This window comes from Odontomachus brunneus, unplaced genomic scaffold (genome assembly GCF_010583005.1).
Source record: "Odontomachus brunneus isolate Ranch 3 - 2012 unplaced genomic scaffold, Obru_v1 Obru_scaffold_058, whole genome shotgun sequence".
In the NCBI taxonomy this organism is placed as follows: Eukaryota; Metazoa; Arthropoda; class Insecta; order Hymenoptera; family Formicidae; genus Odontomachus; species Odontomachus brunneus.
In genome coordinates this window covers 712269-725418 of record NW_022639508.1, presented here as the reverse complement: position 1 = coordinate 725418, position 13150 = coordinate 712269, and the positions used below count along the sequence as shown (strand labels likewise).

Genomic DNA, 13150 nt, shown 5'->3' with positions numbered 1-13150 from the left:
TAATCGCGCAGAACTTTTTATATTTTCATTCCCTGATTACAAGTAAACGTTGAAAATATTTTTAAACCGACAGAACTAGCAAAGCGCAGGTAGCGCACCCCACCTGCTCGTAAATATACGCGACCTCGAATACTATATGATTTTTTATAAATAAATTATTACTGCTGTCGCGCAGAACTCTTTGGACATTCGTTTTCAAATATTAGATGAACTATAAATATATGTTTGAGGCCAAAACGAACTATAAAATATAGTGAGATTATAGTTATTCCAACTATTTTTTTCTCTCAGTGTAATATCAGAATGAGCTGTTATATGGGAATGCCTTTTCGCTTGTATCTACACACATCGGAGAACTTCGTATAGTTCTACGAAAGCCAGTAATATTCTACGAAAGCAGGATAAAGTTAAAGACAGTTTGCAGATAGAATGGAGTGAAAAGCCGCGTTGTTAAATCCGCGTCGTTAAATCCGAGATAATGAATTTTTATCCGTGAACCCGGCTCGGAAATTCGAGATAACGATATTTGCGGCGGGAAAATATTAATCACTCGTTAATTGTAATCGTACACGTCAACGGAGTAACGTGTATATGCATCGGATATGCGCTATCAAAAACGAGGAGTGGCATCTGTTCTTTTTTAATTACTTATTATCGCGATAGCGGTGTCTTCTAATGGGCATTAAAAGCGCGATAAAAATCGAGAAGGATAATTGTTTTATTATTATTTAGCACGATAACGTATCCCGAATTAACACCTGTCGGAACGTAATAATACGGTAATCGTCATCGCTGCTTTCGACGTCGCATGAACAAGCTTTCACATTATAATATTACCAAGTTACCCCATTGATTCGACTAGCGCATGTTAAAAGTGTCTGTGTCAAAATTTTAGTCTTGTTTTCGGCCTTAATTTTCCAACATCTGTATATTCTGAAGAATTAGTGTATGTTTCGTACACGTGGAAACTGAAGTCCTACTTAGCACCTCTAAGTGGCAGAAAACGCACAAAATGCCACTTGTAAGTTTTGGAAAGAATCTCTCAGCAAAGTTAATACATTAAGTTAGAAAAGGTCGAAAGAGGCTGATATAAGTTTCAGAGTCTCAAAGTAGACGTTAAATACTAAGGTCGAATGTAGGATCAAAATTTCTGGGAACTTGCGTAGTGCTTTTACGCGTATGGACACAACTCCGCTCCCTCCGGGAAGAACGGTAGCGCACACTCGTTTTTTCTCCACCATCACCTGCCCTTTCGCACAGCAGCACGTGATTTTTGGAGCGCACCGGGCGCACTCTTCCACGACTGTCTGAACATTATCTATATTGGTTTGTTTTTAACATCACAATCAGCTTCGTGGTCATGTCGATCATATTCACCATATTCTGCTGCTACGTTTACAAGTATGTTTGCGGGTGTGGCAAAAGAAAAACGAGCGAACCCTCAACGCCCCAAAGGACATCCGAACCAAACAATAATATGATGGAGACTGTCATATTGGAGCCAACGGTAAGCTTTCCGCCTAAATAAGCTGTTCTTCGGTACGGTTCTTCGAATGTATTATCACGAAGCTCTCGTTATCAACAATGTTATCAAGAATGAAAAATTAACAGGGTGGAAAGCTCTTACTAGACACCGTTTCCTTTGTATCTCGATTAAACGGATCTCGCACAACTCGCGGCAAATTTTGTTTTTCCACTCCCGGCTACTGCGAAGAGAAGAAGCTTGACGCAACGGAGTGCGCGCGTGTATCGAATCGCGATTACCACCGACGTTTGCGATAATCGCGTTGTAATTGAGTGTCGTTTCTTTCTCCCCTTCGTCCACTGAGCTCGGGTGCATTTTCCGCAGCGAGTAGATCTTACCAAAATATCCTCTACTAGGTCTGGGATAACTTGTGTAATGTTACACAGAGCTCAAATCGGATCTCGCCTAATTCGCGCGTCGCCCTGCACAATCGTTTCTTCCCACCTTGTGCCCTCTCTCACGCGTACACGCACACGCGTGCCACCCACATCTCCGGTTACACGTGCAATTAAGGTAAAAATTCGCGTATCCCGTAACCAGGCTCGCGTGTCGCACGTAGCAAAAGCAGGACGCGGGAACAACGGGCTCCAATTGCACGACGCAATGCGACAATATGCACACATACTTCACGCCTATATCTGGATCGTTTTCGAGGACGTGCACAACGGAATTCGATCACGAGGGGGATAACGAGAGCGAGACAGGGATGAGAAACAGAATACAATATTATAGTCAGAAGACAATGATCGAAAATATCAAATAATAAAGAATACTAGTGATGCGATCATCCGTATGATCCTCTTTCCATTCCGATACGATTATATATTAATAAAATAAAATACAGGAAACGTAAATCGTGCGAACATCCGTTTTTGGTATACGACTCGATGAACGATACATTATTTATACGCGGGTCGGACTCGTATTCATTTCACGTTTCTCGTGTAACTTTCCAGCACGAGAAATACTTGAGTAATATCAGTCTTTGTCATTGAATAAGGTTTCTTCTTAATAAAATAATTCCCTTACAATTTTAATTATTATTCGCCCATCTCTCCGGAAATAAGTCCGCACGTCCTAATATGCAAGTCTGACTATCTCGTTTCAATTGCAGCAGTGCTCCGAGATATCATACAGCCGGCCGTCTCCTCATTTGTGTTTCATGGAGCCGCCACCAACCTACGAGAGTATCTTCGACCTGCAGACGGTACTCTCACCTCTCGATAAGAAAGATAGATCCGATAATTTCAACATTATCGCACCGCGCACGGGCAGCTATTCCGACGAGTTGGAGGCCAACTGGATCAACAAGCGAGAGTATATCCTGAGGGACGACCAAGAGTTGCCATCCTACGAGGCCGCTCTAAAATTAGACTCTAACGGCTACGTTTAAGGGATCCGCGCGAGGATACGCCGAGGAGGAGACTTCGATTCGCCCTCACGACTCCTCCGTGAAAATCGTCGAATCGCGAACACTCTCAGGGAAGAATACTGAGAGAAAAAAATGGTTGGAATAACTATCTCACTATATTTTATGGTTCATTTTGAGCTCAAACATATAGTTCATTTAAACATGAAGGTATAACAAAATGAACACAAATTTATAGTTACCATTTTATTACTCTATGTATATAGTAAAGGACACTTTGAGAATATAGTTACATGTACCTATATTTGCCAAATGTTCCAATTGTATTGACTATATAAAATAATTAATTTCTCTTACCATTCAATATTTGTTACCTTACTATATTTTTCAAATAATTATAACTCTTGGTAAAAGAACATGGGTTAGTTATACTATGCTTATATTGTAAATATTACAAACATTATGATGACATTTACTATAAAAATGATAACTATAATCTTAACTATAATCTTTTTACTATACTATTATAGTTCAAAATATCATACATTTTTCTCTCAGTGAATTTTCGGAAATAACATGTAGCGTTCCTTCCTTTTCTCCCAACATACGAACACTTTTTTAATGAGCAATAGTTATCGACTAGTGGGACTGTAATTGTTACTATTATTCTTTTGACTCACGGGATGATCATTCCTTTGTTACATAGAAAGTGTATCGAATACACGAAGTAGTACCGATGTAATTACCAAGTTATACATATGCACACTTATAAAATATATGTAGATTATATCTGTATATTAAAAAATCACAAGAGGAACGAAATATTAACCCCTTTACTGTGGAGTAAGTTTACAGACGTACTCTACTAGATGGACTCAAACTGTGGAGTACATCTATATACGTACGTGTGTGACAAAAAATTCAATAACAGTTAAATAAATTAACGGATCTGCACAACTTGGCACTAGGGAGTTTTAAGGATCGCTGAATACAAATTTGAGGTCAAAGTTTAAAAATTTTTGATGGTAGATTTTGAAGATCTTTTGGACCTTTTGGAAATTGATAATAGACAATTGCAGATACTAAGCACTTAACAATTTTATTATGATGCTATTTTATATCGTTTCGTTCAATTTAAAATAGCGAAATAATCGGAATAATAATATTTTTATCCCCGCATTTAGCTGGTGAATATTCTTAAAAATTTACGGCCTCAGAATGCACCACATAAAGGTTTGCGATGGAATTTTACATTTCTTATATTTTTATTTTTTATACTGTATATTTTTTATACTTTTAAAATTTTCAATTTTTTTTTAAGTTTTTTCAAATTTTTGAAACATGAATTTGAATGTAAACGTGAGTCTTCTAATTTTGATTTCAAATTGATATTTGAGAGTCTAAAAACCCTGCAATACCGAATATTACAAAAATCCACCAATTATTCGATATTTTGATCCATCATATTGCATCCGACACTTTTAGTTTTTTAATTTTGACTTCAAATTTGTCTTCAGTAAATTCCCTACTAAGCTTTAAAGAAATTTATTAAATTTTTTGGTATTTTTTGTCGCCATATTGGATCCGCCATTTTAAATTTTCTAATTTCGATGTCAGACTCAGCGATGTCAAAAACAGTTATATGGACAATTTTATGAAAATACGTCTGGTAGAAATGCCCTGCAAATTTTTGACCCACTTAGTGATTTTGCTCTCCACGGTGAAGGGGTTAATAAAAAGCAGAAGAGATGAAATGGGAGGAATATTGTTGAATTTTTTACGACGTGGTAACATCAGCCAAAGATGCTCCGTGCGACGCGGGGAGCCGAGATGAATTTTTAATTTGGAGAAAATTGAAGAAGGGAGGAGATAAGTGCTCGAGTTTATTTTCCAGGTCGCGATTCGTGTATCGCGGCTGAGGGAAAACGGGTATTTTCGGCGTAACCTTCGAGGAGAGATGTTGGAAAACTTTATACTCCACGTGATTACTGCTCTTGAATGTATATAAGGATTCGGAAATATGAGGATTCGAAAATACACGAGTGCCAAATCGGCCGAAAAGACGGCCGAGAGAAAGGCAGAAGTAAATGGCAAAGTAATTAAGTTTGTCTACGAGGTCTGATTACGGACGAGGTACCGAAAATACTATAGAGCTTCATTCAATTGCACGCGCATATTTTAGACAAAATGTTCAAGACAGGATTCGCGTTTAACAATAGCCGTAATAAGATTCGAGTGGAATTGCTAAACGTGACTGTCACAATACGGCATGGGAATTCCTAATTGTCAGTGACACACGGCGTACGCACGGCTCGCCGGATGTAGCGTAATTCGATTAGATTTACACAGAGTAAGCCACATTTACACTTCCCAATGGTGTAACGCAGAACTATGCCACTCGTGTAAGTCCGTTATCAATTTAGATGGTCGCACGACGGTGCGCACACGTTACCGCAGATAAGCTGATATTTATTGCGTGCGATTCTTTTCCATACAGGATTATGGTGTGGCGGAAAGAAACGGATAACGTAACACGATAACCCGGCAATAATTCACCGCGTGTTCGAAAGACCGAAAGAACGAGAAGCACGAAACTGATGCGAAAAAGTCGTAGACTTAGAGATAAAAGACACGATGCGCTTTACATGGAAAAAAGTTTCAGTTCGTGTAACTGAATGGGGACCAGACAAAAAACTCGCCGACAAGAAATGATTTATCTCTGCTACTGTGACCAAAAACATTCGTCTGAACATTGAGCGTTAAAATCGCATCAAGCTGTATTCTACATTAAAATTCGGTTGAGATAACTGAGAGCAATTGGCTGAGTAAAAACCTCCTACAGAAATCTTTCTATTCCTACAACCGAGTTTTTCATCTGCTCCCCAGATAACAGAAAATTCAGTTACACTAACGGAATTGTTCTTCCCGTGTACGAGTTTTGCATTGCATTGTTGAGTTTTGTATTTGTATATCGTAAAACTATATAATAACTACAAAATAGTATAATAAACTATATCCATTAATTTTCTACGTACAAAACTCTACGTACACAGAAAAAAATTTCACTTGGCGCAACCGAATAGGAACCAACTGAGAATTAGATGATCAGAAGCGATATTTCTGTTATGAAAACTAATATTTCTGTTGTCGCAACCGAAAATATTCGTCTGAACATTCAGTGACGTTAGAACTCGGTTGAAGCAACTGAGAGCAATTGATTATGCAGAAGCCTCATAAAAAATTTTTTCTGTTCCTACAGCCGAGTTTTCGTCTGATCCCTGAGCAATCGAAAATTCGATTGCACCAACGGAATTATTTCTTCCGTGTATAGCTGTCATCTGTACAGTTCCACGATCTTTTCCTCTGAGTGTACGATAAAATCGTACGATAAAAATAAAGAATTAAAAGTCTCCTCGACCAATACGTACTGAGATGTACACGTTTGAGTAACCTTTGAATTCTTCAAAGTTAATTATCGGATGATATTTCGGGCAACTAAATCGAATTGCGAATTGACATTTACGAGGCTACAACGGCGAATTGAAGAGAAACAAAATAAGAATATCGTGCAATACCGGCAAGATAAATTCTTTGACGAAACGGTCACGGCCGCTCCCTCCCTTCTTGGCGAAATACGCTGCCGAGGGCGATTTTTTTGTTGTTAATTGAGTTTCCATATCATCTTGATAAATATATCGTTTTGCATACACGTGCATTATTCAATGGCCGTTCGGCGATCATCGGCGAATGAGATAATGGGGGTAGGGTCGTAACAGATTTATTTCATCGTCCTTGATTAAAGCGACCTTTACTTCCACGCGTGGAGTCTGGATCAAAGCTGACGACCGTGACGTTCGCTGACGAACGGACGGGCCCTACTTTCAGCCGCTGGCGAAATATCATGCGGAATCGCGAAAACGACAAAACATCAAAGTGCGACGAATTAATTGGCCGGGCGGTATAAAAGCACCTCTCTGCGAAAAGGTAGTCGGATAAACGAAAATACCGATCGCGCTCGGATGCGCGCTAATTGTTGACCCCGGTCGCGACTCCAATTGCAATTTTAATCTCGATAATTGCGTATCTCTTCTATGCTTAAATGTACAAAGCGCAACAGAGATTCTTTTGTTCCGCGGAAATGTTATTAAATGCACGAACGTGCAGACCGAGCGTTTCGTTTATTATTAAGTTCGTTCGAGCTGAAACATCCTGTCTGTATCTTTTAATATCCAGGTTTCTCTGTCACAATGGGGGCAGATTAATATCGATGGTTGTCGAACGCAGCGAGCAGGAATATCTCGACAATGCTAATATCGATCAATAAACGTCATATAACACGCCCGATGACTTCCTGTAATAATTAAAATCGCAATTTTCGTCGCCACGACTCCCGAGAACGGCGGAACGATGCGACAATTCTTTCGTGTACGCGGACAATTTTATTGTAAAAATTGCTATAGAATTTTGTAGCCGAGGAATAGATCGATATTCACATTTAATAATTCACTGTTCTTTCATTTCATACCTGCTGCTTATATTTTAGGAATTGGAATGTACAGTTAAAACATTTGCTATTAGCAAAGTCTCTGCTATATTTCTAGCGAAATTTACTATGTTCTCCTTAACAAGATATTTTACTGCCTATTTCTGTGGACTACTAAACATATAGTACAATTGAGAAGAATTTATGCGAGAATTTATGCGAGAAGAAAATTATAACATTCCTTCTGTGTAGATAAGGAAAAACGTCCAGTAGAAGGCACTCGTTACAGCACCCATCAGTTTTTAACACTTTTGCTCAAATCTCATCATACAGGATGGTTTTATGAAAATCTAAGTTTTATAGAAAAATGTTCCAGACAAAAGTTGTAAGGTTTAAAAAGATGCATTCAATGGTAATATTTATTTGACCTTGGGTGGCGCTGCCAAGATCAGGTCGAGGTCAACTTTGCTTTTTTAAATTGAAACATGTATTTTTTATTACAGAATTTTATTCCACGTAAAGAAACGAACAACTTTTGTTTGAAAAACTTTTTCATACGATCTCTATTTTCTAAGATATTTACAAAATTCTAGAAATTCGGAAATATCTACAAAATTATTGGTTTTAATAATTTTTTACTCGAATTCTACCAACTTTATCGAAAAATAGCGAGATAAAAATTGTTTATTTTCTTCTCATGGAGCTCTGAGAATTTTTTCAGGATTTTTTATAAACTTTTTAGTACTTAAAGAAAATGCAAGAAAATGCTGTATTAAAAACTTAATTAGTTAGAAAATTATTGAAACCAATAATTTTGTCAATTGTTTTTCCTAAGATATTTCCGTAAATATCTTAGAAAATAGAGATCGTTTTTCAAACAAAAGTTGTTTGTTTCTTTACGTAGAATAAAATTCTGTAATAAAAAATACATGTTTCTATTTAAAAAAGCAATGTTGACCTCGACCTGACCTTAGCGGCGCTACCCAAAATCAAATAAATATTACCATTGAACGCATCTTTTTAAACTTTACAACTTTTGTCGAAAACATTTTTCTATAAAACTTATATTTTCCGAGTTATTCAGGGGTACCGACTTTTTTTCCCACCCTGTATATTAAGGTGCACGGGGATTTATTAATTATTTATCAATTACAATTTATTATTTATTTATTCGTTTTCTTTCAAATATTCGTATACCTTAACACACGACACATTCGCGCAAAAATGCCGATTACTGGACGTTTTACCCAACGACCTACGATAATATCCGCGATATTAGAAGCAATGTCACTGAAGCCGCTTTTTATGAGAGTTAGCCGTGTCAGCGAGCCGAATATTAATGACCGTCGGTTCCGTTAGCGTAAACGATACGCGTGATAAGCACGCGTTACCGTATATCTCGTATGTATGATTGCGTGTGTATGTGGATATGTGTGTGTTATCATTCGCCAGCGATAGCGAGCGCGTAACGACGCGAGATGAGACTTAATGCGCGCGATGCGATTTAACATAACGGATTACAGTGTGACACAATGCGGTTCTTGGCGATTGTGGAACGAAATAACAGCGGTCTCGTGTCCCCACGAGCGTCTCGTGTAGTGCGTGCATGAGACACTCAGGTGCTGGGAGTCAAAGTAATCTGTGGAATTTATACGACACGTATGATCGCGGTGGAACGTAGCGTGGACGACGGCGTGTAAAATGAATGAATAAAAGTGCAAATGATAAATTTGCCGGTTGGCACGCGATTTGTCACAGTTTCGACCACGTCGGACGAGCGAACTCGGTTCGTTAAACGCGCAAGGTAGCTGAGCCCGCGGCTGTCTTTTGATGTGCTGTACAAAATCATCTTTTTTTAAAAAAAGAAAGAGTGCAAAAGTGCCAAGTTCATGCACTCCCCGATCTGAATAAAAAACTATGTGAAGGGAATTGTTGCTAGAATATGGTAAAAGAATGTTCTCTAAAAATATACTCGTCGACAGAACTGTTACACAAAAGAATGTTTCAGTTATAAATTGAATATGAAAACGTGAAAATAAAATATTGCAGTTTGAACTTTCATTTCCCACAAAAGAAAAGACATTAGGATGTCAGGTAAAAATAATTTCAGCGATAATGGCAATATTACGAAGCTACATATCATACAGACCACGGGATAATTCGAGAATTTTCCGGTGTGCCACGCGGTTCGTTTAATGAGATATTTTCGGCTGAGAGGGTCAAATGCGCGCTTACACGTGCGTCGAGTGGGCGCAAGGCCCGATTACGCATGATACGCGATGTCCACGTGCATGTTGCAAAATTTACGCGTTGTTCGCATGCCATGCGAAAAAATTCGTGTTAAATTTAACACATTTCACGTGTCGCAATTTATCCGCTCTAATTTTTATGTTAACTTAGCACGTGGCAAATGTGTTAACAAATATAACACCTCTCATTTGTACATTTTACACATAAAATATAAAAAGTATACCGAGAAAAAAAATAGTTAAGTTAAATAAAATTATAATTATTTTTGATTTTTTACTACATTTTTTTGTAGCAAAATGAAAATAGCAACATACATATAATTTTTTATTATTTCTAATATTATAGTATTAATATTAATATTAATATTATTATTAATATAATATTAATACTATAATTAATATATAATTATAATTAATATATAATATTATAATAATATATAATTAATATATAATTATAATTAATATATAATATTATAATAATTTAATAAAAAATAGTTCTCTAAAAATTTACAGCAGTTATTTCTCTGTGTGTTTATAGTTATAAATATCAAATATTTTTCTCTCAGTGCACACGTCATATATAAATTGTGTTGTTTTAACTTATCGAAATAGCAAATATGAACTCAACGCAGAAGAGTCAAAAGAACATAATGACAGTGTGTTAAATTAACACACGGATAAGTTAGAAATTTAACACAAACATCTCTGCACGGATCGATTTCAACACAAATACGAAATGTTTTTCACTGTGTAACGATCTGCCACCCCGTAGTGGATTGGAATTATATAGTTAAGAAAACAGAGAGGTAAAATAGTTGTTTTGATACCTGTATACGCGAGCGAGTGAAATGCCGATATAATTACCGAATAGCAAACAAACAAACAAGACTAAATTAGTGATAATCGTTGAACATAAATTTCTATTGGAAATTCAGTGATGCGAAATTTGAATCGGTTTCTCCGTGGCGCGACGGAAAGCGTGAAGCCTCTCTAAAGCTAGCATGATCAAATCAGCGTGTGGTCCTCCTAGTTTAATATTAAGTTAGCAGCGCCACTGTTTTTTCTAAAGCAATACGAGATGCAAAATTATTTTTGGTCATGCAAATTAGTATAAAAATGAATACTCTAAATGCAGTAGGTCTGGTCTGATTTTGCTGATTTGGTTCTGTTAGCTTTAGAGAGGTGAGTGCGATTCGAGTTCGCGATTTATCAACACACCTCGTCCATCGCACGTGCGTTTTGTTATTACGAATGTAATTTACGTAAAATAGTTTGCATTCCCGCCGTTCAATCGAAACCTCCGACAATAAATTACATTTGCGATGGTAATTACTAATAAAGTTTTGCAATCTATCACATATTCCGCCCACACACGCGCGCAAATGCTAATGCGTGTCGGTTGGTACATACTTTAAAATATAATCAGGCTTAAGTTTGCGTTTCGGCTGAGAACGTATAAATAAGCAATTCTTCGCGATACTCTCGCATTTGCATAATTATGTCCGAAGCTCTCGTATCTGCGATTGTGCAAGCGATTGAGCGAAATATCCCGTTCTATTTTATCCCGTGACACACAGTTACCGGACGTATGCATACGTATGTGACTGCATTACCGGTGACACATCGCAATTAGCGCGTTTCCGATTAGCACACGGTCGGTCGAAGGCGTCGTTCCCGCATAAATTATTTTGTCGGTTCGTCTTAATGTAATATGTGTTTACGGCGCATTGCACCGTAACAAAAAGCGAAATTTTCGACGATTACCTTATCAGCGACGTTACGACGTGAAGAATCGGTCGGCACGCTGGTTACGATTAATACACAACGACGACTTCGCTAAAGTTGCCGGAGACCTGGCGGCAATTAGGACCTAATACAGTCTCCCGTCAACGTTCGTTAATTTTGTGGTGATTAACGAATCTTCGGAGTTTAAATTCGCCGAAGGTTAGCACTTAGTGGAGTTTAGGCTGGTCGCGAACGTTATTAACGCCCGCCCGATAAACTCGTCGCTCTAATGAAGAAAGGAGTGTCTCTCGTTGAAGTTGGTGAGCTCTGAGTATATTATAAATTAATCGAAAGTAAAAGACATATTTTTTCGCAGATGCGCCTCCTCGAGTATTTAAAATCCATATATTTGATTGCGAATAAATACCTTTAAGATCGCGAGGTACATTGAGGGAAAAATTACTTTAAAATCAACAAATATTTCTTTGATGGGTGCCATTAACGTATTTATTTAAATCTAAATTCTCTTTATTTAAACTAAATATTGTTTATTTAAATCAGGTAAACAATATTTGATTTAAATAAAGAGAAATAAAGAGAATTTAGATTTAAATAAATATGTTAATGGCACCTATCAAAGAAATATTTGTTGATTTTAAGGTAATTTTTCCTTCAGTGTATGTGAAAAAGTCTCTGTTACAATAATTCACAAAAAAGTTCTTTAATCAAAATTATATCAATTAATTGATAATAAGAGTTAACAGAATTACAGTTTCTATTCGCGTGTATATATAGATTTCTTAAATATATGTGAGAAAGAACTATAAAGAATTACAATCCGGTTCTCTTTGTCCGGTTCTCACTGTTTGATATAATTTTGATCTTGATTAAGGAGGCTTTTGTCGCAAATTATTCTAATTGCCTTATATCTGTACATATTTAAACTTTTTAGAAATGCCAATCTTTACACATGTTCCTTGACGATATTCGCTTATTATGGAATACATGGAATCAATGTGGAATTAACTTCAAGGGATTCAAACGCGCGTGAGTAAGTATTAATAAAAGAAATACGCGTCTTCTAATTTTCGCTATTCCGCGATATATTCGTAACTCGTCGAAATCGGACATTTCCGGAGAGCTCTCCTCGCGAGAGAAACGCTACAATAAAAGAGCAGCGTTTGTAGAACCGTAACGGCGAGCGGATGATAGAGTCTAACGGGACGGTATATTACGATCTAACGCGGACAGCCAGGTAATACTTCATCGAACCATTGAAACCGTGCTTCGCGCGCGCATCGAGTGCGCACACGTGCGCGAAGGAGGATCGGCGGGCGTGGTGACAAATCACCACGATGATAAATCAGTAGAGCGTGCTGTCTATTAAAATATCGATAGTGAGTCGAGAGAATCTATCTATCGCGTATGCGATCCATCTAGAAAACACGGTTGATTAAGCGCGCGCGCTGCGAATTGACGATATCATAAATATCGCGCCGTTGTTTGCACGTACGTAACTTTATTTCTCGATAATCTCGAAGCTATGTGAACCTGGCACCCGACTTTTGAAAAAATAATTTTTTTCTACGTAAAAAGTTAGCATTTTGTTTGTAGTTGTTTGTAGTAACAATAATTTCGTTTGTAGTTCCATCCATTAAAAATTATAGAAATTTAAAAAAATGAGTAGCACCCCACTTTGAGATATCTCAAATCTGCAAGCGGGTGACGTTTCTAAATCGTTTGTAGTTGTTTGTAGTGATTTTCGTTTCGTTTGTAGTCGAACCGTTCAAAAGTTACAA

General features: G+C 37.3%; 2 protein-coding genes across 5 annotated transcripts in view; one reads left to right on the top strand and one right to left on the bottom strand.

Moving 5' to 3' along the window:
* Window positions 1-6075, top strand: part of LOC116845791 — a 20259-nt gene extending 14184 nt beyond the window's left edge. For 3 of the 4 annotated variants that reach the window (XM_032818893.1, XM_032818892.1, XM_032818890.1), the window contains 2 exons: window positions 1351-1507; window positions 2640-6075. In XM_032818893.1, coding sequence (XP_032674784.1) covers window positions 1351-1507; window positions 2640-2918 — 436 coding nt within the window. In that variant the 3' untranslated portion in view covers window positions 2919-6075. The remainder of the gene's footprint in view (window positions 1-1350; window positions 1508-2639) is intronic. The other variant, XM_032818894.1, reaches the window with a different exon arrangement.
* LOC116845790 (probable beta-hexosaminidase fdl) overlaps window positions 1-13150 on the bottom strand; it is a 42909-nt gene that overhangs the window by 22614 nt on the left and 7145 nt on the right. The gene's annotated exons all lie outside the window — the stretch shown is intronic.